The sequence below is a fragment of the Orbicella franksi genome, chromosome 4, assembly GCF_964199315.1.
Source record: "Orbicella franksi chromosome 4, jaOrbFran1.1, whole genome shotgun sequence".
NCBI classification, from domain to species: domain Eukaryota; kingdom Metazoa; phylum Cnidaria; class Anthozoa; order Scleractinia; family Merulinidae; genus Orbicella; species Orbicella franksi.
In genome coordinates, this window is record NC_138148.1 from 18724655 (window position 1) to 18750518 (window position 25864).

Below are 25864 nucleotides of genomic sequence, written 5' to 3' on the forward strand. Positions count from 1 at the left end.
AGAAAGGAATAAACACCTAAATTGACGCAAAAAAAAAGACTAAACAAAAGGACGAAAAGAAGTATAAACTAATTTGCGTACGCAAAGGAAAAACAAATTACGCAAGAACGAATAATAGAAAAAATGTTACACTTGGATCTTACATACCGGCCCCATAAGTGAGGAGCACACGCGAGGCACTTAAATTACACAATTAAAGATCTAAGTGTCTTTCTAAGAGTTCTTAATGTTCTCTTCTCCTGAACTCAGAAAATTGCACAGAAAATAACTCCAAAGGGAAAGTTCAAGCTTCTATCAGCAAGCAAAGCTTGTCAATTGGCCTCTCCAAAACTGCTCCTTTTACTTTCACCCTGGTACGGCGCACCAAACCTTTCTTGTCGGCGAAGACTTCTACCACTCTACCAAGGGGCCATGAATTGCGAGGGGAATTTTCCGCGCTCACTAGAACAATGTCCCCAACGGCCAGGTTCTTGCGAATCGTCGTCCATTTCTGCCTTCTTTGGAGCAGAGGCAAGTACTCCTTAGACCATCTCTTCCAAAAGATATCTGCGAGATATTGCACTTGTTTCCATCTGCGTCGAGAGAAGGAGTCTTCCTTTTGGAATAACCCAGGGGGCATCTGAGGCTCCGAGCGTAAAAGAAGCAAATGGTTTGGTGTAAGGGGCTCCGGATCATTAGGGTCACCTGAAACTGTGGTGATTGGACGTCCATTAATAATGCTTTCCACTTCGCATAGGAGGGTGACTAAACCTTCGTCGTCAACAGTTTGAGTTTGAAGCAAAGCTCGAAGGACCTTGCGCGTTGTTCGAATGCAGCGCTCCCAAACACCTCCATAATGAGAGCCATAGGGGGGGTTGAAGTTCCACTTGATACCCTTCTGAAGTAGAGCTTCGTGAATCTTGTTGTGATTCCATGCGTTGATGGATTCCCTGAGCTCCCTCTCTCCGCCGGTGAAATTGGTACCATTATCGGATCTGATCTCCTTTACCTGGCCCCTTCTTGCTATAAACCTTCTGAGCGCCATCAGGAAAGAATCAGTTTCCAAACTGTGCGCCACTTCAATGTGCACTGCGCGGATAGAAAGACACGTGAAAATGACCCCATATCTCTTCACAAGACTTCGCCCACGGCGTACCTGAAGAGGACCAAAACAATCAATGCCGACAGATGTAAAAGGTGGCTGACCTGGGGTAACACGATCCACGGGAAGGTCAGCCATTTTCTGCTCACAGAATGGGCCTTGACGCCGCCGGCAACTAAAACATTTCGAAAGAACTTTCCTGACAACAGAACTTGCGTTTACGATCCAAAACTTCTCGCGCGCAAGACTGATAACGTACTCTCTTCCAGAGTGACCGGAGATCTGGTGGTAATATTCTACTACAAGGTTGGTCACGTGATCCTTCTTGGGCAAAATAATCTGATGTTTGGCCTCAAATGCAGTGGACGCTAAACTTAACCTCCCACCGACACGTAAGACGCCGTTCACTAAGATTGGATCCAGACTTCGAAGGCTGCTGCTTTTCTTGACTTGCGTACCGTTTTCAGACTTGCTAAACAGCTCAAGCTCATCCGGAAAATTAAACTGCTGGACGTTCCTGAGGATTTCTAGCTCCGCGATTTCCAACTCTGTAACGGTAATTGGTGGTAAAGAAAGGATGGGAGTTGAATGGATCGGCTCTGTCGATTTTCCGCGTTTACTTAACCTTTCCAAGTTTCCACGGTACCGTAAAAACCACGCAACTGACTTCTTCAATCGGTGCCAGGAAGACGCGCGTTGAAAGTACTCAACCAAAGGATGCTCCGACTCGGAAACAGAGGCGTGACAAACCTTATAAACAATCTTCACTTCCGGGTCTCCGTCTTGAAGACATCCAAGCGATGAGGGGTTCCTAGGCCAATCTTCTTCTGACTTCCACAGAAACTCCGGCCCCAGTAACCATCTTTGCCAGCTCAACAATGCATTGGCAGTCAACGCTCTTGAAGCGCAATCTCCGGGATTCGCTACACCTTCCACATAGCGCCACTGATCTGGATTTGAGCCCTCTCGTAGTACGGCAACCCGATTCGCAACAAACGTGTGGAAACGCGTACTTTCGTTCTTCACATAACGAAGCACTGACATGCTGTCTGACCAAAACACGGATTCGCAATTAGGAGGCATCTCCAGCTCTTCCTTGAGCATCTTGTCTTGTCGCACAGAAACGGTTGCGGCCGAGAGCTCTAAACGAGGAACGGAGATAGCTTTCAAAGGAGCAACGCGTGATTTTCCAAACAGGAAGGAACAATGAACTCGGTCCTCATGGCTGACCAGTCGAAGGTAAGTCACTGAACCATAAGCAGCTTCTGAGGCATCAGAGAAGTGATGCAGCTGACTGGATTTAACGGGACCAAAATCCTCTGGCTTTAAACAGCGACTCACAACAAACTCCGAGAGCTTTGGAACATCTGCTAGCCAATTTTCCCAACGTGCAGCGTACTCAGTCGGGATCTCGTCATCCCATCCTAGCTTAATGCGACAAAGATCTTGAAGGATTTCTTTTGCGGTCAGAACGAACGGTGCCAGGAATCCCAACGGATCGAAAATAGCACTCGCTAGAGACAAGATACCCCTACGCGTTGGTGGACGGGAGCTAATGTTGACTCTGAAGCGGAACGAGTCGGATTCTACACACCATTGAACTTCTAGGGCTCGCTGAACAGACAACTCGTCCTTCCTTATGTCCATGTCCTTGATGACCTTTGCGCGCTCCTTCTCAGGGACGGCTTGCAGAACATCACGGCTATTGCTGACCCATTTGGTTAGCTTGAAACCACCACGTGATAGTAAAGTGCATAAACTGCCAACATGCTCAACGGCTTTCTGCTCGCCAGGGAGGGACTTCAAACAATCACCAACATAAAAGTTTCTTTTAACTGTGTTGATGACGTCAGGAGGGAAGCTGTGACGATTATCTTCTGCTGTCTTGCGGAGTGCGAGATTTGCGCAAGCCGGTGATGAAATGGCTCCAAACAAGTGAACTACCATCTGATATTCTTGTAATTCGTGCGCCATGTTGCCATCCTCCCACCAAAGAAAACGCAGAAAGGAACTGTCAGGATCGGGAACTCTCACTTGGTGGAACATGGACTCTATGTCCGCCATAACGGCCACTCTCTCTTCACGAAACCTCAACAGGACTCCTACAAGCGAACTGGTTAGGTCCGGGCCCTTGTACAGCATGTCATTGAGAGACTTTCCCATAAATTTGGCCGAACAGTCAAACACGACGCGGATCTTTCCTGGCTTGCGAGGGTGGTAAACACCATGGTGCGGTATGTACCAGGCGGTGCCCTTCGCGGGGCTCTTCTGATCAGGGGACACTTTGCGTGCATATCCTTTGGAGAGAATGTCTTCCATAAAGGCCTTATAATCTTGGTACAACTTCGGGTCTCGTTCCAGCCTTTTCTTCAACCAAATGGCGCGCTGCCAGGCCTGAGCCTTGTTGCTGGGTACAGGCGTTTGGCGATCCTTAAACGGTAAAGAGATTTGATAGTGCCCATTTCTCAATTCCACCGTCTGTTCGGCGATTTGCATAAATCTACGCTCGTCTTGAGACATCTCTGTCTTGCTATCAACGGTGGGATCAGTAAAATCGCGATTGTAGAAGTCTTCTATCATCTGTTGGAGCCGGTGATCGACTTTAGCAACAAAAGTGGATGACCGTGAACTATGGTGACGACGGCGTATGGGACCATTTACCGCCCAGCCAATTCGCGTTCTTGAAGCATAAGGACCACCGTCTTGACTGTGTTTGATATCAAGTGGATCGAGAGCCTTGGGAACGTCACTAGCAATCAAAAGGCCAACCTCAGCGTCGAGACGAGGTAGAAAAACTCCTTGCAAGTGGGGCCACTGATCAACGTCGTCCCGAGTTGGAATGTCACTGCTGGACACAGGAATCTCCGGCCTGGTGTAAAGGGTCGGGAGGCTAATCCACTCGTTCTCATCCAAATCGGATACAAGAAGGTCGCGAACCAGGAAGCTGTTGGTGATGCTATTTTTCTTCTCAAGAGTAGACAAGGATATCTTAACTTGCTGACCATTAATCCCGAGCTGCTTCATGAGCGATTCAGTACAGAAACTGGAGTTGCTACCGTTATCCAAGAAGGCGTAGGTGATGACGCTCTTATCACTATCTTTCGCTCTCACTCTAACTGGTATTACGGCCATGCCTGTCCTACGACCCTCTCCCGAAGTCTCACTGTTAGCACTGGTGCCCGTTTTTACCATGTGACTACAAACTTGAGTGCTGATTACGTCCTCCGTACCCACTCCAACGCCGACAGCTGGTCTCTCACGAGGGCTAGTATGTAAAACAGTAGGATGCCGTCCTTTACAGTTCGAAATCTTGCAATTTTTCCTCTGCGGGCAAAACTTTGCGACATGTTCGGTGGATAAACATCCAAAGCACAGCTTTTTGGACAATAGGAATTGAATTCTCTCTTGGTAGGGTTTCCACCGCAATGACTGACAATCCTCAAGGGCGTGGTTTCTGCTACAATAGAGACACCGATTTTTCCCTTGTGAGGGACCCTGATCGATTCCAGATAGCTGAACCTTGCGAGTCTGAGGTCCCTGCTCTCCATCGGCGCGTTGACTTGGCTCCTTTACACCCTGCGGAACCGTCTCACTGGTAGGACCTTCACTATCGCCTACATGTGCTAAGAGGCTGAGGTTCTTGGGATTGGATGTCTTGCCACCAGAGGACCGCTGACCAGGCGCCGATCTTACGGTATCGGATATCTTGCCAAAGACTGGGTTGGTTAGTATTCTTACTTCGCGATCAACAAAGGCAACGAAGTCACTGAACTGTACTGGCCTTAACTGTCTGTTCATGATGTCATCAGCTAAGCGACGCCATCTTTCTCTCATGCTGTAAGGAATCTTGAGCACCAACTTTTGAATGTTTCCTGGTTGATCAAACTTAGAAATGTACTGGCTACCTGCCAATGCGTTCTTGCAACTTGCGAGAAAGACTGAAAAACGATTCAAAGCCACACCATCTTCTGCCTTTATGCTCGGCCAATCGAGGGCCTTCATCTCGTAAGCGGATGCTATGCGATAATCGTCACCATACTTCCTTCTCAAAACCCTACGAGCCTCATCGTAACCTTCTTCCGCTGGTAAATGATGACAGGATCTCACAAGTTCCTTAACGTCCCCTGCGGTGAACTGCTCGAGGTAATAGAGTCTATCAGTACTGCTAAATGTTCTGGATTCAACCAAATTTTCAAAAGCGCGAACGAAGGTGCGGTATTCAATAGGGTTTCCGTCAAACACAGGAACACGGGGCTGCGGAAGTTTGTTTCTATTCTGATTATGCGCTAGCAATTCCATTATTCTATTCTGCTGAAACTGAAGAGCAGTCTGTTGCCGCTGCAAACCAATCGTTTCCTTTCTCAGATCCTCGCCGACTGTACACGCTTGATAATCAAACTGGCCGTAAGGAACAGAATCCATGGACACTCCCTGGCCTGGGTGGTGCACCTCGCCTGGAAAGGACCTTTTCGCGCGGGGGCTGGTACGAGGGGGATCCTGATCCTGGAGCTCTGTCTCCAATTTTAAAGGCTTCACATCCGGTAGAGAAGGGGAGGTCATTGCTGCGTAGACCCTCTCCTTAGCTGTTGTCTTGACCATTTCGGCTTCGAGGTTAAGGCGTAATTCTTCCTGCTGCAAACGAAACTTTTTCTCTTCGAGTGTTTGGCGCTTTTCGAGCATAGAAATTTCGGCTTTTAACTCGGCAATTCTTGCGGCTTCTTTGGCTCTCGCGGCTGCAACTGATGAAGCACGGCTACCACGTGAACTTGCTCGACTTGAATGTTTTGAAACCTTGGAAGCACCTGAAGGAATTGGTGTGCCAGCACAACTAATTGAATCCTCGGGATTCACCGCCGAATCTACTTGAAACGATTCAGCTAATAGCTTGTGTTCAATATTAATTATCCAGCCGACGATCTCCTGACGGAACACACGAACCTTTCTCTCTTTGTCTTCAAGATAGCGTTGACCCTCAATAATGGCGTTCTCATCCAGAATTTCTCCGACGTAGTCGCGATGGGCCTCTTTGAATCTTTCAAAAGCGTTGTCCAAGTAAGGAAGCTTCTCCTTAACCTCCTGAAGATTATGATCATCAGTAAGCAAGCCAGAAATTTCATTGGAAATGGCTGTTACGGTAGATAGGTGACCAGACCTTGAATTTTTCTTTAAACGAAGTGTTTCCAGGTTAGACGCCTCAAAATCCAGCGAACGGTTTGGTTGTCGCACGCGTGTTCCAACTCGCCGGGCGGCGGGATCTGTAAGCTGCTTGCGGCTAAAGCTCATGACGAAACGACATGTCACCAACAATTTTCAACGATGAAACTGCAATAAGCGTAAAAAACTCTCTTGGCCTTTAATAAACAACTCCACAAATCAAAACGGCGTGGTACAAAGAGTGTGCATACGAGCGGCGTAGATGCAAATAGCGTGGATACAAACAGCGTGGATACAAACAGCGTGGATACAAACAGCGTGGATACAAACAGCGTGGATACAAACAGCGTGGGTTGAAACTAAAACAGTAAAGGAGCAAAAGTTACAAGTTGCGACTGAGCTAAATTCGAATAAAGAAATAACAAAACTGCAAAACGAGGACTGTGAATTACACTTACATTGTTTCGGCCAGAGAAAACTGTTGTGAAACGGACTGCGAATGACGCGAAGAGACTAGCACGAAAGCTAAATAGAACTGCGCTAAGCGCGGACCAAAATGAACTGCCCCAAAACTGTACTGCAAAGCTATGATATGGAAAATACGCTAGAAGATGCGGAAAATAAAACTATAGAAACTTAGAAAGGCGCTAATGAAGATGAAACAGCAAAGAAACGCTAACGAGGGCGCGAAAACTGACAGAAAGGAATAAACACCTAAATTGACGCAAAAAAAAGACTAAACAAAAGGACGAAAAGAAGTATAAACTAATTTGCGTACGCAAAGGAAAAACAAATTACGCAAGAACGAATAATAGAAAAAATGTTACACTTGGATCTTACAGTTATAGTTCGAAATGACAAAGAGCTCGCCGAGCATCCAAGATCTTTAAATCCGTGCAAAGTTTTCGCAGCGGCTACCAAAACTATTACTATTGCTGTTTATTAGTTTGCTTCAAACAATCAGTTCCACTGCACTTGACCAGCTATATAGATGTTAAAATGTTAATGCGTTAAAATGACTTTTTAACATCATTTACAGCACCACAGGTGGATGGATGGAATGTCACCGTCCTAAATGTTTCACAATCGAGTATTACCTTTCAATGGCCAAATCTGACCGATGTTCTTGGAAACCAGGTGCGGGCTTATGTTGCAATAGTGGAAACTACTGATGGTAAAGAGATAGTAGGGGACATTGTTTTTCCAAACGTCACGTCCATAACGATAGGCGGACTTGAAGGTGGCACTGAGTATCGTCTCTTCGCTGCTGTCGTGGATGTACTAGGACAACCACACAGGAGTTCAGAAGCATTGATTTTTACCGAGGAAGGTGGTGAGTGTTAAAAGTAAAGCTTATAAAATAACTGAGCTGTTACGCGCGCTCTCCTTGGTAGATAAGTGTGTTTACATGAGAGTATGTAAAAACGGTTGTGACGTTTTAAATTCGCGTATATTTTTGAGAATTATTTCATAAAAGCAATAGAGCACTTTTTCTGTGTTTAGATAGCGTCATCTAAACACGGGGCTGGGGAGGGGTGGGGGGTGCTCGGAGAAGTCTTGAAAGTTATGCAAACCCGAGACGTAGTCGAAGGTTTACATAACTGTCTCGAATTCTCCCAACGTTCCTCGTGTTTAGATGAGGCTATGTAAACACGGGAAAAGTGCTCTATTGCTTAAAGATGAAACACGTGGTGCAAACAAATGTACCCAATGAATTGTTGTGTTCAGTCATGCTGTCTCTCTACAAGAGCAGTTTCACAGCAATGAGCACTATTACTTGGGCTTGCTTTGTTTGCTGGGAAAGGTGATCGACGAAATACAAACAAGCTTCTGATTGGATAAACTCTGACTATGTGGCTAGCCACACAGCAGCTTGAAAAACAATTTCCATCCATTCCAAATTACAGAAATTCCTACCCAGTAGAGAAGAGGGCAAAAAGTCCACTATCTCATAAGCAAAAGCCTGTGACGAGGATAAGGGTGAAAGGTGCAGGCAAAGTGAACATAGACTGACTTCTTCTGCTTGTGAGCTGACGAATCCGAAAACCACATGGGAGATCGAGTTAATTCGCTTGTTGGGTGCCAGTAAATGCTAATTTGTTCCAACCATCATAAGAATGCCCTCGCCATGCATCGCTAATTCAGGTTAAACATTCACCAAGAGGAAGCAAAAAACTGTTATTGTCCGGACAATGAATCTTTTGTCAAACGTCTCCCACCTCAATTATGCTATTTGTCAGTATTATATAATTACCCAACGTGAGGGATAATGAATCTGATTACAGATGATAATTTGCAGAGAAGTTAATTCCTTAGGTCTTTATGAGCTGGTTGCAAGGAATCCAGACTCGCACATAGCATTTTACACCCGTACCAGGTTATAATGCAAATTAACAATTAGATTATGAGCTCGAGAAAAACAAGAGCGAATAACCAAATTGTTTCAGTAGAATTCTAAGTGAGATAAACGCAAATAACGGTTTTTAATTATTTTTCTACGCATTATTGAACTTTACGCTTTAACAAGATCGCACGCATTGAATTGTCCTTGGTAAATTTGAAGTTGTTTACGCGTGCGCAACCGTTTTTTCAATAATTTCAAGTTTTTAAAGTCAAGAAACCGCTAATGTTCTTCTTTTAGTCTTATCAGGAATTTAATTATCCATTTACACCTAAACTTTCTTCCAAAACTTCGATAAAAATGTCGCATTTTGTGGGCGACCGACAGCCACTGCACTCTAATGGCTGATAGTATACGATTAGCTCAGCCAATCAGATTGCAGCATTTGCATTAGTATACTAGTAGAATTCTACTAATTAAAATTAGTAGAATTCTACTAGTATACTAATGCAAATGCTGCAATCTGATTGGCTGAGCTAATCGTATACTATCAGCCATTAGTGTGCAGTGGCTGGAGGTCGTCTAGGCAATGGCGAGGTTTTTTTCGTTTTTCCAAAGTTTTGGAGGAAAATTTTGATGCAACGGGATAATTAAATTCCTGAGAAGACTAAACGAAGGACATTTACGGTTTCTTGACTCTAAAAAAGGTTGAAATTAGTGAAAAAAAAAAATGATGCGCGCGCGTACACAACTTCAATTTTAAATGACAATTCAATCCGAGCGACATTTTTAAGGCACAAAGTTTAATAATACGTGGAGAAATAATTGGAAACCGTTATTTGATGTAAACTTTAGTAAGAATTCTACTAAAACAATTAGATTATTCGCTCTATGAGGTGATAGTTTTTTCGGCCGTCGGCCTCATCAACTATAGCCCCATAGAAAATCAGCTCATAATCTAATTGTTAATTAGCATTAAATTTTGTTTTCGAAAAGCCGCCGAAAATATTAAAATGCCCTTTTCGCTGCCACTTCCGTTAAAAGATGATTTTTTTATTTTATATACGTTGTTGTGGTTTCTTTCTCTCTCTCTTCATCGTAGTACCCAGTAGAAGTCCTTACCTGTCTGTTAACAACAAATATCTTGGAGTCGACAGCATCAACATCTCAATACATCCAATTTCCCAAGAATATCACAATGGCAAACTTCTTGGCTATAACATTTTGTACGAAACTTCTTGCTATGCAATCCCAAAAGTATCCGATCAGGTCAACGTCAGTGCATCAACCAGAAGTTACATTTTAACTGGGCTCCTGCCAGGAACAAAGTACAACGTAGGGGTCGCTGGGTTTACCTCTAAAGGAGTTGGACCATATGACTGGCAATACGTTTTCACAAGTAAGTGGCCAAATGTAAGCATCGTGATTTGCTTAGTTTAACTGCACCGGACGTCAGAAAAGAAAGTTTTATGCTTGAACGCATGAATTCCCTTTAGAGCGCCAGCCCAAGAAATGGGAAACCAAATGCGAGGCACAGTTATCTAAGTATAAGTATCAGTTTTCGTTTTGTCCTCCCCCTCTCATCATGCGCATGCATTCGAAAACCTTGATACTCAATCCGACCGTAAAACTCGGTGTAAAAACAGGTTGGTCGTTTGGGGGATACTGATACCTTAAACTACAATTGTCCTCAGGAGAGGAAGTGCAGGGGCTTACAATAATGAAAATTTTTTAGGGCTCAGACTAATAGGCCTTTTCCGAGTTTAATACCTTGTGCCTCTGTTTCAAAACGGATCCGCGTGCGAAACCTTTCATATGAAAATAAGTTTGATTTACATGAAAATAAACCTCTTCAGTTGGCGGAACAAGTTTTCATATGAATGCCTTCGCATTAAGATTCGTTTTTACACAAAAGTAAAAGTCAACCCGAAAATGGCCTGTTAAAATCACTTGCTCTTGGATAACGGTGTGTCCAACTGATAAAATAGACGCTGCAACGTTGATTATTTTTTTCAGCTTGCGAACCGCAACGTACGTTGACTGCGAGAAACGGTACACTGTACAGCCCTAATTACCCGTGTTCCTTTCACGGATTATATTACTGCCGCTGGACAATTGAGCCGCAACTTGGCGGGAGCGCTGTCAAAGCGATATGGATAGATTTTAATTCCTTTGATATAAAAGGCGATGGCCCTTATTGCAGGTGAGAGTTTTTTTATTATAACTATCAAAGTAAACAACAAATGCCTGGGCATGGTATGAAGAGCTATGAATACTAGCTACTGAAAGAGCAATAATATTAGCGCAGGAGTCGAAACTCACCTCTCCTCACGCTCAGTCTATAGGGTGTAACCGTGATAACTTTTTTCTTCCACCCAGATCAAAAAATTGGCTTCGCGTGGCGACTGGAGAAGACGCCCAGCACAATAATGACACCTTATTATGCGGTTATTACCGAGAACCGTTTTCTCTTGTTGTTCACGGCAACCAATCAGAGTTAGCACTTCAATATACGGACACCTACAGCTATTCAAATGGCTTTTCAGTCTCGTATCTTGGACTTGACGAACCCTTGATAGGTATTAAACATATCAATCAATCTATCTATTCTATAGGTAAAGAGTAGCACTAGATTCTATACGTGGTGAGGGAACAACGAGTTTGTTAGCAGAATTACAGAGGGAGTACAAAGCTATAACACAACAATAATAATGAAGAATTTGTCGTCCAGAAATTCCGTATGGATATGTTCAAATGCTCATTGCAACTCAAATTATCTAAAACAAAAAGTTACAAGCCCTAAAATGATATCATCATCATCATCATCATCATCATCATCATCATCATCATCACCGTCGTCATAATCGTCATCACACTTTGAGAAGGTCATCACCATGGCTGTGCAGATCATGGAGTGTTAATTTGTGATTCTCAGATAGATATTTTTTCTCGCAATAATTGATCTGGTTCGCTTCACATTTCAAACATCTTATTCATAAAGTTATTGCCTGTTCTTTTTTGACAGATACTGAACTATCATCATGGCATCTATCAGTTCACAACAGTACGTCATCGTCAGTGTCTGTGGAGTGGACAGATTTTCCTCTCAATGTATCCATTAGTCACTTTATGGTTATGTTCACCGAGGAAAACACAAATTTATCTGTTCTGTTCAAAGTCAGTTCTTTGTACGATCGATACTATTTTGTACACAGGCTGTTAAAGCCACACCGAATGTACAAATTCCAGGTACTTGCGTTCACAGGAGGCGTCGAAAATGTCACTTATTCCACTGAAATAACAAATATTACGACTGGTGAAGGAGGTAAGCACCGTGTGGCAACAATTCAAAGTTAAGGGAGTTATTATCTTTGTATAAACCTACTTTTACAAGCTAAAAATTAGCCCATTGACTCTACAATATTTCGTATTGATGGAAATATGCAATAATGGGTGTCAGCCCTCTTAAGATAGGAAACAGGTGACCGCAAGAAGGCATAGAAAAATTGCTGTGCCATGGCTTAGCGAGATTTAGAAAATGAGAACATTTTTAGTCTACACTGACTCTTCTACCCTGGTCAGGGAAGAGAGCGCTTCCTTAACTATTATGGTGATAAATTTTAGCAAGGAAGATATGAATAGCACATGCAGCTGCAATGCAATAATTATGTTGAGCCAGGTAACACTCATGTTATACAAGCTTGCTCCCTTATTTCTGCGTAGCCCAGTAGGTAGAGCAACTGTTTTGGAACCCAAACTTTACAACGACAGCCTCCTCCTCCCCAACAACAGTATCCAACAAAAAAACAAAAACAAAAACAAAAACAAAACTATATGACGGACATACCAATACAATGACAACAACAACAAACATCAGTCGGTACTGAGTGAATCCCTGAGCCTTGCTTTCTTACTAAGACGCCTAATAGGTAGGACAACGGTAATGGATTCAAAACTTCACAACGACAGCGCCCCCCTCCCCCATCCCTCTTTAAGAATAGCAACAACAGCAGCAATTAATCAATACCATGACAAAAACAACAACAAATAATCAAAACAACATGACATATCGTTTCTTTAAGCTCCTAGTGGGCCACCTACAAATGTGCGCGTGGTCAACCTCCAACCAAATGAGCTTCTGGTTCTTTGGGATGCGGTCAAGCCACAGTATACGAATGGCCAGATACGAGGTTACACAGTCTACTACAGAGACTACAAGGACTACTATTACAATTACTACTATGGAGATAAGGCAGAAAACGTTACCATTGAGGACCCAAACGTGTTCCAAATGGTGCTGCGTGGTTTGAATGGAGGAAGCAAGTACCAAATAGCGGTTGCTGCTTTCACTTCAGTGGGTGAGGGACCTCGGTCGCCATGGATCTCATTCGTAGTCGGTGAGTGCTGGCAAACATTGTCGGGTAGACTAGACAAGTTGAGCCGCTGACCTTGGTTTGTCAAGGTCGACCAAAATCACTTTTCCAGCCAATGTAGAGTCTGAGATAGGGCAATCAAGCAAGATAAAATTCGAACTGAGTTTGTGTATGTTTTTTTTTTTCTTTTTTTTATACATTTGTTTAAAAAGGTTAGCAATGGGTCCGTAGTTGATCCCTTATTTAGCCTAGGGGTGGGGTGGAAGCATAATCGAAGTATTTAAGCTTTGGTGGTAAAACTTTGTATAATCTGTACTAAATATTTTCGGGGAACATTTTATTGTGTCAATTGCATGGTCATGTCACCTGAAGCCTCTATGGCAAACATGTTTGCAAACTGCGTTTTTCGAATCAACTTGGCGCTGTTCTCACTTCTCGGAAAAAGTGAATTGCCCTTGCACACGAACGAAAGAAAAGCCCGTGCAAATCGATTTAAGTGTAAAAATACAAGCAAAAGTTTTTCAAGACCATCAAGCAAAATAAATCTAAACAAGGAGTAAATTTAAAAATTTCTTTTGAATCGCTTTCTTACTTGTCTCCATGACGAAGATCAATTTCTTTACACCCTGCTGAAAAATGGATATGAATTTAGGCAGACAGTTTTTAAGTTCCTTTGCATTATATTTTGCTTTATAAGGTTGTGGTGGTAATTTTAACCAGTCCTTTGGAACAATCCACCTTAACAAATCAGACTACAGTGAGCTACGGTGTAACTGGACGATAGGAAGTGTTGGCATCACTAATGCAGTCCTCCTTCTTTCATTAAAAGAACTCCGTCTTGATTATTGCGGGAGGTGAGTTTTGGTGACTTAAGGTTGCTTTAAACATCTTTATTTCCAAGTTGTTGACATTTTTTGAGCCCGGTTTTTGTCCTAGATCTGTGATTTTTGTTACCCTACACGAGGAATGCCTGAATTTAAAGGAGAAAAAGAAAACATTTTCCTTTTTCTTGTTGGCGATATGCTGCTAGCGATATCAGCATATCTATGAAGCTCTGTGAACATATGCAATGTCCATAATGTTGAAATCCGAGGACAAATTGTTTCTTTACTTCTTCAAACAAGCCTTAGGCCTCTCTCTTTCTCTTGTATGTGCAATTTCACGATGATCCTGGCATACTACTCACTGCATAAATGCTAGTTAAATGGACCATGAAAATTCAGTAAGCTAATGCATTTCCCCTCCGCAAGGCCTATATCTAAAGACACAGACCAAACACAAAGCTACTGGCAAACACAGCCAGCCCAATAGAAAGCAAAACTCTATGCAACATGCGAAGTGAAATTAAATTTCCCATATTCATCCGACTTAACGGTTATTTTCCTTTTATGTCCTTGAAAATAAACTAAGCACGACAAAACAGATCATCTATGAAAAACCATCGCCAGTTTCCAGCACCGCGAGTTTTATTTTTGAAGAGAAATAAAGCAGCCAAGTTGAGTACGAGCCTTTCTCTTTAAGACTGAAATGAAAATATATTTAAAATCCCTAGTATTTTGGTTACATTCGACGGAGGCGTTTGGCTATTTCGGGATAACCAGTTTTCATATTTTAAAGTTTGTTATAATATAGATAGGACCCTGCGAGCGCTCTGATTGGTCAAAAATTCATGTTTTATCAGAGTATAAGACATAGAAAAAGCGTGTTTTATTGTTTTTCGTTGTATCATAAAGCAAATGAAGATGCCTAAGCCATGTATTACACTGTGATAAAACACTCCGGAAATTTAATAACACTCTTCGGAGAAATGTAGAAAACACTCGCCTGGGGCTGGTGTTTTCTACATTTCCCACGCGTTCTCAAATGCCCGTCGTCTTTTATCACAGTGTAATACACGCCTTAGGCTTTTTTATTTGTTAATTATTCGCAAATGGCAAAATGCCTTTTTAGCGAAACACTTGCGCCCTCGCGCGCGCGTTGGTTCTTTATTCTTCCTGCGCGTTCTTAATTTCGCGTCACGCACAACGGAACATGCACAGAAAAGCGAGGGACCTTTCACATTCTGATTCTTTTGCTGTTTTTCTTTTTTTCCCAGTGAATTTCTTAAGGTTTTTTCAAGTAATGGTACTGAGATCTTCACTCGTGAACGATGCTTTGAAGATCATCGCGGCGTGGTAGAATTGCAGTTTGGAGAAGGAAACTTCGTTACTTTACACACCCAACTGTACAGCCGTTACAGCCGTTTGAGGCTAGAATTCGTCGTAGTAAGAAGAAGCCTTCATTCAGGTATACCTGAAAGTCCCTTTTTAAATTTTGTCTTTCTTTAAAAAAAAATTAATGAGGAAACCAGCGTTTACAGGTACGTTGGAGAGTAGCCCTTGAATTAGGCTGAGAGAGGGAGATGACTGCCATTCCGGGCTAGTTGAGGAGAACTCGAGTGGTATAATAGTCATAATAGCTTTTCTTGTTATTTCTTGTTCTCCATGTTATTTTTAAAACGTGAGTTCTAACGACTAGAACAACAACAAAAACAAGTAAACGCAAAGTCCTCAGTGTTTAAGTTTGCTCGGATCTTCCGTAGCAAATGCCTTATTTTAGAGTCATTGTCCTAATTTTTAAACTGTTACGATCTTGTTTCTTTACGTTGTAGCTCTTTCTCCTTCAATTGCATGGAATATACATGGTTACAACACCAGCCAGACGAGTTTATTTGTTGACTGGAGCAACGTACCAGGAGACTTACAAGCTGATTTCTTCATTTTGTCCTTGAATCAAACGAGGCCACAGTTATATTACAAAGATGGAAGAACAACTTCGTTTCTTCGTATAGCAGACTCCTCGAACACATCAATTAATGTGCCAAACCTCCCGGTATTCAGTCAGTACATAGTCCTTGTTTACCTGGTTGATGTGAATGGGGACGTCTATAAAAGTGATACCATAGTTGTCCAAACAGATGAAGGTGGTAAGTTTATCATTATGCCAGGTTCTATTTACGATCAGCTGCTTGTTAAAGCTTTAAGAAGAGATATTAGAAGCAGTGTTAATTGACAGTTAGACGTATCCAAGATTGAAAGTTCCTTTGTACAACAACTTGGACTTTCAATCTAACCTGTGGTCAGGCGTTCTTTTTGTAACAGCCAAAAAAAAAAAAAAAAAAACAGAACTCCAACAATGCTGTTGGATACATCGAAAAGTCATTCCATTACTTTTAATATTTCTTGTTTAAGAGCCGTTTTAAAGATGTACCATTTCACGTCTCAAATGCCTCTATCGGAGAAATAAGTTAAGAGGAAGGCGAGGTACTAGCGCGCTTTGTTCTACGTGTTGTTATTTACTTTCTCTGTCAAGAATTCGTTCTTGTACCTAATCGTACCTTTTTACCACGCTTCAACGGCATATCAGGCGAGTTTGGTGATAATTCGTCGTATTTTGCCGAGACGTGGTCAAGCCCAAATATCCATGCAATGCCGAGGCCAAAAGAACCTGATATCCCACCGCATCGTACCAATAAAAAAGTGCGATTAGGTATTTACCGTACCCAAATTCAGCCAACTGACAATGATATCGTAGCCATATCAGGCCACTGACTTGAAATTGCAGAATATCTGACAGTAGCCGGGGATTTCGGAATTTGGTTACCGTAATACCAAATACAGAAAGGGATTGCATTCGTGCGACAAATCCTTATAGCAGATTCAGAATCCTTGCCTTTCACTGACTTATTTTTGAGTTTTTATTTCCTCAGTACCTAGATCAGGACCTTATTTGTACAACTGGAATATGAACGTTCGTGATCACAGCATCAGCTTTACCCGGGAAGATATTCGTCCTGAAGACGCTCAAGGAAGAATACTGGGCTATAATATCACATACGTTTCTCTTAATGAACCGAATACGAGTATCAACACGATGAAGACAGATACAAACACAACAACAATTACGTTAAGCAACCTGAAGGAAGGATCGACATACTTCATTGCTGTCGCCGGCTTTACCAGAAAAGGAATTGGGAAATATAGATACGCTGCAGCAACATGTAAGTTTTAAAATAACGTATTGATGTCTCCTAAAACGGTTAAAGTTCAGCCTCCTGGTTAACCAGTCTTTCCTCTTCAACGAACCTTGGGGAGAAAAGATTGTGACCAGCCAGAAAACAAGAAAAAACAAACAAACAAAAGCAAAACCAAACCAACTACTGTCCCCCCCCCCCCCCCCACCCCACAAAAAAAATTTAACAACTTGAAAACGACAATAACGTAACTAAAATAACAATCACATTGGGGCCAAATTCAAAATGCGTCAAAAGGTCTTGACTCCGCAGTTGATTGGCTGACTGAGGTAGAAAATCGTAGGATCGAATTAAGAAAAACGATGTGTGCCATGGGAACATCAAGAAACACTGACAAATAATTATGGAATGTCACCGTAGAATAAAACAGGAATTATTAATGAAAGTGAGAAAAAAAACCAACTGAAAACTGAAATCTTTTAAGTGATTAAAATCAATGTCTTCTCGAATTATTCTCCCCTGATTTTATTTTAGTAGTCTTAATATACAGAAACGATAATAATATTAACTATATCTTTAATCTTAAATTAACTTTTATTATTGTTATTTAATTAATCTAGTTATATGCATAAGCGATTTATGGCCCGCCTAGATCAGCACTTGCTATCCGCAGGCCAAATAACATGTAATTTTAAAATGAAAGAAAACAAAGAAAATTGTTGTTGTTTCTTTTGAAAGTTCTGGCGGAACTCTCGCAGGGAAGGGTTGGTAGCAGCCTAGCTATCCCACTGCCGTCGTTTCTTGTCCAAAGCCGGGTTAACCCAGATATCTAATCTTAGTAGGAATCAAACTTTAACTCCTCGACTTTTGCGAAGGAAAAGGAAAAAAAAAGAGCATGCATGGAAAACCATGTCGAATGGAGGTATGCGTAACAAGAGGTTATTATAAGTTTCCATAACAGAGCGAGCATTTTAGTGACTACAATCCTAGTATGTTTATTCATATTGTCAATTTTGAGTCTTCTCTTCCTCAAGACAGTATTACGTTCTAGTACAGACTTGACTTTCCCGATACTTTTACCTCGTATTGACTGAGATTGTCCTCCTCGTTTTCACAGTGTGTGGTAGCTACCTAACAGAGGATAGCGGCAACTTCTCCAGCGCTAAGAATGTCATCTTCGATGCTTACTATTTTGTATCGTACCAAGAAACTCGCTGCCTGTGGAAGGTCAACCCTAAATCCGACACATCGATTATATGGTTGACGTTTGCTGAGTTTTCTCTCGGTCAACAAAACGATGGCTATTGCAGGTAAACCACTTATGTCCAAGATTGAACGTTAATAAGATGCATACATACTGGCCTTATGATGAGCATCACAAAGTGTCATTTTCATATCACTTTACACTTAAGAGAATTATCCTTGCATACAGCGGCTGAGCCCGCAGCACGAGCGGCAGTCAAAACTGAGCTGTCCTACTGAAACGACACGAAATAGCCTTTTTCTTCCCAGCTAACAAAAATAGAGACAATGCTAAAGTTGTTTTGAACCAGTCATTCTTGAGAGCTTCCATCACTTAAGCTTTGCCTGCTGCAGTCTGACAGCTGTCCATTATTGTTTATCTTTAGACTGCAAGAAACTTCGTATTAATGAAGTCTGTTTCTTTTTTCTTTTTTTCTTTTTTTTCTTTTTTTTTTTTTTCCTTATTCTTTCACTAAATATCAGTGGAGGAGTTCGTATTTCTATCCCAGGAACAGCGGGTAAGGATGATGCTGATTATCACGATTATGATAATGATGAGCGGTTTCTTTTGGATGTGTGCGGCCAATTAACAAACGAGACGTTGCTGATTGAAGGGACGGGTGCAAATCTTCGTGCAGATGGCTTCAGAGACTATAACTATGGTCCTAAACTCAATAACTCAACAGTCCTGGGACATTACAAAGCCGAACAAAGAAATATCACCGACATAACAGGTACACGTAAAACTTATACTGTGCTAGCAAATTTCTACCCAATGAGCAGTGGAAATCATTAGGGTCCTAAGTATATTGTAACACAACACCGCAATACCGAACTGAACACCACAATACCGCAAAAAAAATCGCTAAATACTGCAATACTTCAATACGAGTGAAACGCGATGTCATCCAAAAAACAGTACTCTGTATGTTAGAGTTTAAAGCTGGTTGTTGGACCTTATTAAATGTCTTATGCACTACGAGTAGTTCCTCTTTCGGAGTCAAATGTCTGACGGCAAACGTTCAATATTGCCATTGTATGAAATGTTTGAATATGCCATTATGGTTTTGGACACAAGATGTACTCCTGGAAAGAAATGTGCACGTAAGGGCTAATTTCTTAAAAAAGGATGAAAAAAAAGGTAGTAATAATGGGTTAATTTAGTCTCCCTGCTTAACTTTGCTATATTTTGCTTTAATCAGGAGAGACGTTAGACTCTTGGACCGGGATTCAAGCCAATGCCAGCAATTCATCTATTGATCTGTCATGGACGCCGCCTCCGAATAGTTTTGTCGGCGTTTCCTCCGTTCAAAAATATCTCATACTATACAGGCCTATTTCTGCGCGAGGTTATTACAGGGCACTTTGGTTGCCTGCAGGCAAAACTCAGATGAAGATCCCAAGACTGGAACCTTTTACCAACTACAGCTTGATTTTGGTCGCCATTCTAACTGACGAAAGTCAACGTGGTAATACTGGTCAAGTACTACAAACTGAAGAAGGAGGTAAGCTTGATTGATATAATATGATGCAAAGATTAGAATGAAAAATGGGCAAAAAACAGGACATTCTTGTTCAATTGATGGTCCATGTATTTGAGTAGGTCTTTTGATTAACATTAAATACAAAAACCTCGCTTGGTCATCCAAGCCTGTGCATATTTTCTTTCCTTAAGAGCCTTTGAAATTTATCCACAATAGAGTAGTAACAGGTGCATATTTATAACACAAGCTTAATACCTCTATGTATGTACATGTATTCATTTATTCCTCTTCCCACTGGAACAACCTTCACACGGACGTGTGGTTTTTTTCTTTTGGCTTTCCCAGGGCTCATGGTTTCCTCTGAACGCCCCCAGGATTGGTCCCAATTACATTCATTCAATTTTGTTCTATTGTATTTTAGTGCCAGCCAAAAGTCCTTACTTCAATGATTATCGTGCTATTGATTACAACACGATTTGGATCAGGTGGGAAAGGCTTTCACCAGAGTATGCTCGCGGCATTTTGAGAGGATATCGAATATATTACATCTCTGCTTACAAGTACTACGACTACGGCAAGTCTGTCAGCAATATAACGGTCGGCCCTGACATACTGGAGATGACAATTACTGGACTTCAGCCGAATACCGAATATAGAGTATGGGTAAAAGCGTTCACGTCTAAAGGAGAAGGAAGTGGCCAGAACACAGCGTATATCAGGACAAGTAAGTCATTTCTTCGCAGTAAAATAATCAGAGTATCCGCATGTATATTTTATGCACATTTATGTTTATAAAGATTATGTTTATGTATCATCAAGCCATTGCTTATCTCTGGTTTCTATGTAGCATGAAGCGACTAGGAGTGTCTCTACATCTATGGACGCTCGTCTATTGCAAGGTCATCCCCCAGCAACTCGCCAGTGCCCATTTATACAACTGGGTGGAGAGAGGCACTGTGAGCATTAAGTGTCTTTCCCAGAACAAACAACACAATGTCCCAAGTTAGGGTTCCAACCCGGACCGCTCGATCTTGAGTCGAGGGCAAAAACCATGAGGCCACCCCCACCTCCCACTATGAGCCATTATACCATGCTCTACGAATATGCAAAGTGTACACGCGATTTATTTTTCGGGAGTGTTTTCAATGAAAACAATTTTTCTACTCGCACTTGTTTCTATCATCTCATATCCAACGTTCGTTCGTGGAATAATTGTTAAATCAAACAAGGCCTATTGGTTAAAAACGCTGCAGTTGAACGTTCCAGTACTAGTCGTACAAGTCACATATGCTCATTATCAGCCCTTTAACTCTAGTACCTTATATTAATCAGGTGTACAGAAGTTATTAAAAATTCGTTATTATTTTTCTCAGAATGTGGATCAGCAATACGTAACAGTTCAGGGGCTATTCAAAGTCCTGGGTTTCCGAAAAGAATCGAATATTCAGAGTGCATTTGGGACATTGCCCCTGGTGACGGAAACAAAAGCGTTTTACTCTCCTTTTCAGTTTTTGATATTCCACTGTCCTACAAATGCAGGTATGTCACTGTTTAATTAGTGAACCCACTATACGTCAGTGTACATCATAACGTGAGCAACGTTAACTTCACTTCGTCATGCAGAGAATTGACAAAGTCATAAAACAATTCATTCACACTTTTTGCTGTGCATCATTGAGTTATAATGCGCTAAAGACCTTTTGAGAATCCTCCAGAAGCTAGAGTTTCGTTCGACTGCTCTCCAAACTTTCTGCATGCATCATAGCTCTATGGAGAACAAGAAAGGGTCAATGAATTGTTCATAGTACATGCCTTGTTGCTTATGTTGTAAGTTCTGTAAGTAGCAAAACGAAACAATTGAAATCAAATATAGATTACTGCTAATCAAAAACATTAATAATTTATGTAGTTGAAACAAAGGAAATTATTTGGATATCTTCTTTCAATAAGCATAGATTTTTACGATTTTATTTCCGTTTTCTCCTTACTTTTGGTTTTGATCGAGAAGATATATCAAACACACCAGACCGATAACCTCTGGGTGGGGTGTTTTCAACACTCAACTCGCTTTCTGGAAATGAGTTGGAAAATTAACAAAACAGAAATCGGTTTATCATATATCAAATGATATCTGTCTTTTGTTTCTCTTCAGAGAATTCTACGTTACTGTTAAAGATGACAGTGGTGTAAGACCCGAACTCCTGTGTGGCCAGAGAGATGCCTTCACTTTTCTGGCACAGAAGTTACACATCGATTACAAATCCACCCGTTACACTGATTCCTGGACGGGATTTCAAGCTCATTACCTGATTATCGATGAATCAATAATAAATGGTAAGGAAAATAGTACCTCGCTAACATATATGACGCTTGTACTCTAGGGGCCCTCCAAAAGACTCGTTTAACTACTCATTCAACATAATAGAAATGTAAATTGTAATATAGTGGCTCCAGGCTTCCACAAGGCTTGCTCGATTGTGGCCTATGTGTTTCCACTAAATCGTATATTAGTTTAAGTGAAAATAATTAGAGGTAATTCGTCTCCATTATGCCAGTTTAAAGTTTGGCGACGCATTCTCCCTTTACTCAAAGTTATATCGGTGGTCGAGAACATAACAGTGAACTCACCGGTAACGTTGTCCTTTTTAGTTGAAGAGGCAAACAAAAAATGTAGGAGCAAGATTCGTCTCCAATGTACTTGTAATAGTGACACGGGACGGATTTAATGGTGGTAGAGAATATTCAGTTCGGTTTTAGTTGTAGCCAAGTGTCAGCAAATGTATAGCGTTGCCCATTTCGTCCAACGCGAATGCTTTCTTAATCCAGGTTCCGCTGTTTACGGCCTTTAGGTCCTCTAAGGTTAACGAGAACTTGTGCAGTTTGGGCTGAGTGACCTTTGCTGGACCAATCCAAACATATTACTTCATATCTCCATTTAAAAGAAAAATAAATCATTTTATTTTTTCATCCACGATAGTGTTGAATAAATTTTTCATCAGTTTTCGTTCGATTCTTTTTCACTTTCTGAGAAAATCCCAAAATTCAAGATGGTGTACGGAATCCAAGATGGCTGAAGCTACGACGTCATAAACAACGACATGATAAGTCATTTCCGAATTACCCTTGCCTCTTTCTCAAAGCGATTTTTGGAACTCATCCTTTCATCTGAAAATGAGATTTCATTCATTAAACATAGATTGATAGGCTTAGGGCAATTCGGCCGCAGTGAGGACATGATTTTGCTGGAACGTCTAAGGGTTAAGGACCTAATTAAGCTTGCTAGGGCTATTCACCAATTCGAACTTTTGACATCATTGTACGCAATAACCATTTTCGTCTATTTCTTTCAGCTCCTGTAGTTAACGACTGGAATATCAGCATCTTGAGCACAGGATCGACAAGCATGAACGTCTCTTGGGCGTACTATGCCCCTGATGATCCTTACGTTTTATTTCTGTATGCTGTTGTATGTACACCGACCAACCAAGATGCTGGGCCGACTGTAGCAACAGCTACTATAACACAGATACAGTTAGAGGTACTGCGACTTAGAGCACTAACTGAATACAGTGTGCAGGTCCTGGCTTTAACAGCTCACAACATTACTGGAGCATTCAGTTTCAAAGGAAGTCAGATACTCAATGTCAGCACTGTAGAGGGAGGTAAATATTGGTCATAAAATATTACCTTTATCAGCTTTCATTATATAGTTATTCTGGATTTTTCGGGTGAAAATATCAATAGGCCCTTTGCACGATCCGGTCACATGGTACAAAATCACAGATGCTGGTGAGCAAGTTGCTCAGTGGGACTTCCAAAACAAAGGCAGGTCCAGGTGGACTGAGACGAGTTGCATTGTTTTGGAGGTCCCACTACGCAACTTGCTCACCAGCATCTGTGATTTTGTACCATGTGACCGGATCGTGCAAAGGGCCTATTATGTGAGTCCACAACGTACCAAGGGTACGTAGAGATGATCAGGATACGGATCCGTGGCCCAAGATCAAGCGGAACATGGTGCCTCGAGGAATTCGATGAATCCACTATGGGCAAGGATTCATCTGTTGGATTGATGTCCCAAGATCCAAGAGTACTTGAATCATTGTTCCTGATCCGGATCATCCCAAAGAACCGACAGTAAAGAGCTTCCAAGACGAAAAGTTCCCCTCCAAAAAAGCAACATATATTCGTATGAAAGGGTATCTGTACTAAACAGAAAGAAGATGAATCATAGAAATTTAGCAGCTATGGAACAGTATTTTGACTTCATAGCAGGTATATATCTACGTACAATATTAGACTAATATAATATACCGTAATTACTTTTGTTATTTTTCAGTTCCAAGCGAGGCGCCCGGTAACGTGACTGCACTAAGTCCTGATTCGAACTCTATGAACGTATCTTGGTCTCACATTGCAAATGATAGTGTGAACGGAAAGCTACTAGGGTACAAGATTTTCTATCGCACCCTCTTAGACGATGGAAATTATTCAATGGTTACAGTTGGACCATCCACCTTGCAAGTCATTATTAGCGAAAACTTTATTTATACTGATATCTATGAGGTCAGGGTTGCAGGGTTTACAGCCGTTGGCGTCGGAGTGAAGAGCGAGTCGGCGCTAGTCCAACCAGGTAAAGGATTGTTTACATGACAGTTAATTTTCTGAGAAGAAGCCCTGTAAAATAAGCTATTAATGATAAGTAAGTTTTTTTTGAAATAAACTAAAAGTCTCTCGCATGTTTTTAGCTAATGTTATCGCCAATAAGAATACAGACACAGTACTCTCAATAACGCATCAGTGTGGGTGGAAAATTCCGCCAAAATGTCTGCACCTTGCATATTAAAGGGCACTTTCTTTAGAATGACGTCGAAAAGTAAAAACTCAAAAGACAGATTTTCATTGAAGGAAATCTTAAAATCATTAAGAAATTAGTTTATTGTCATAGATACTCCTAAGGACTTCTCTCCAAAGCCTACAAGTTTCCGTAAGCGAAGCCTCATATACAATGAATAATTTCTCGTTTTATAACAATACAATACAGTGTTTTTCGCGGCGGGGCCTTGTAGTCACTCTTCGCCCATGAAAAATATAATTTCATTCAATCAGTTTAAGCCGACAAGAATCGAAGAAATTAGTTTTAGCAGTGAACCGTAACAACGAATAATAATAGTAAACCAGTCATATTCACGGATTTCCAATAGAGCAGGCCGGATGCCTATTACGAACAACTGTTGTTCAAAGTGGGGCGCCATTCTAGAGAGTTAGTTAAGCTTACAAAATAATAAATAGACAGCTTATGAATGGTGCTGCAACATTGTTAATTCGAAAATTATCCTTACTTTTTCCACGTTACATTTAATTGGGCTGTAAGTAATGAATTGGTCCTATTTCATACGACGTCCGCGCTCTATAACGCTACATATTTTTGTTTTGAATTTTATTTTAGGCTGTATGCGGGGTTATGTTTACGAAACAATGGGTAAGATAACAAGCCCTGGATTTCCAGAGGACTACCCAAATAATGTAAATTGTTATTGGCTTATTGCACCTGGGTTACTGGAGTACCGACTTGTCCTTGCCTTCGATACTTTCAATACAGAGGACATAGATGGAAAACCGAACTGCACGTAAGTAAGCTATATCTATTTCAAAGAATAAGTGACTTTATCTAGTGTGTGACGTTTCATCCTCAGGGATTCTGGGAAGTTGATGTATGGATTCTGTTGTGAGCTCTTCGTGATTTCAATATTTTTTCAATGATGGATCTGGACAAGCGAATACAGAGCTCAACTGAAAACATCAAACCTATGCTTAACTTTATAATATAAGTGTTAATCAATTTGGTGTGAGCAGGATAAATAAAGGACTGCAAGCAAAAGTACTTCTGGTATGTGCAGGAACATTGGATAAGTAATAACGTTGGCTGTATTTACCCTTGCGGGGTAGAGGGTACTTAAAAGCTAATTACCACTGACCCAGGATTAAAAAGAAAGGTCAAAGTTTGCATTTCTCCGCCCTTATATGAAAGTGCTCTACATCAATTATGGTCTATGAAGCCTGTGAGAAACAGCAATTAATTAAAACTGTAGGTTGAAAATGGCAACCGATGAAGTTAACGCCGTCGCCTAGTGATCCTAAAACATGCAGATTTTGAACTCTTTCAGGATCAAGACC

The 25864-nt window shown here is 41.4% G+C and overlaps 2 protein-coding genes across 6 annotated transcripts in view; one reads left to right on the top strand and one right to left on the bottom strand.

Annotated features, from left to right (window-relative positions):
• The window catches only part of LOC145484697 (uncharacterized), a 63161-nt gene that overhangs the window by 15628 nt on the left and 21669 nt on the right, over nucleotides 1-25864 (top strand). For all 5 annotated transcript variants that reach the window (XR_014049059.1, XM_081463308.1, XM_081463307.1 and 2 more), the window contains exons 6-24: nucleotides 7275-7568; nucleotides 9679-9975; nucleotides 10593-10779; nucleotides 10956-11155; nucleotides 11602-11901; nucleotides 12659-12973; nucleotides 13647-13803; nucleotides 15045-15235; nucleotides 15600-15914; nucleotides 16698-16988; nucleotides 18079-18271; nucleotides 18687-18937; nucleotides 19406-19708; nucleotides 20109-20411; nucleotides 21061-21226; nucleotides 21840-22021; nucleotides 23038-23349; nucleotides 24027-24320; nucleotides 25137-25317. Coding sequence is in view for 4 of the 5 variants with exons in the window: in XM_081463308.1 (XP_081319434.1) it covers nucleotides 7275-7568; nucleotides 9679-9975; nucleotides 10593-10779; nucleotides 10956-11155; nucleotides 11602-11901; nucleotides 12659-12973; nucleotides 13647-13803; nucleotides 15045-15235; nucleotides 15600-15914; nucleotides 16698-16988; nucleotides 18079-18271; nucleotides 18687-18937; nucleotides 19406-19708; nucleotides 20109-20411; nucleotides 21061-21226; nucleotides 21840-22021; nucleotides 23038-23349; nucleotides 24027-24320; nucleotides 25137-25317 (4732 nt within the window). In the remaining variant the exon portion in view is untranslated. The remainder of the gene's footprint in view (nucleotides 1-7274; nucleotides 7569-9678; nucleotides 9976-10592; nucleotides 10780-10955; nucleotides 11156-11601; nucleotides 11902-12658; nucleotides 12974-13646; nucleotides 13804-15044; nucleotides 15236-15599; nucleotides 15915-16697; nucleotides 16989-18078; nucleotides 18272-18686; nucleotides 18938-19405; nucleotides 19709-20108; nucleotides 20412-21060; nucleotides 21227-21839; nucleotides 22022-23037; nucleotides 23350-24026; nucleotides 24321-25136; nucleotides 25318-25864) is intronic.
• Nucleotides 284-7084, bottom strand: LOC145484489 (uncharacterized). The gene is made up of 2 exons (XM_081463102.1): nucleotides 6960-7084; nucleotides 284-6713 (listed from the first exon to the last, which is right to left on the bottom strand). Exon 2 carries the CDS (start codon nucleotides 6362-6364, stop codon nucleotides 284-286), a length of 6081 nt encoding a protein of 2026 aa, XP_081319228.1. The 5' UTR covers nucleotides 6365-6713; nucleotides 6960-7084.

Coding starts and splice junctions, on each gene's coding strand:
- LOC145484489 (XM_081463102.1), bottom strand. CDS start 6,364: ATGAGCTTTAGCCGCAAGCAGCTTACAGATCCCGCCGCCCGGCGAGTT.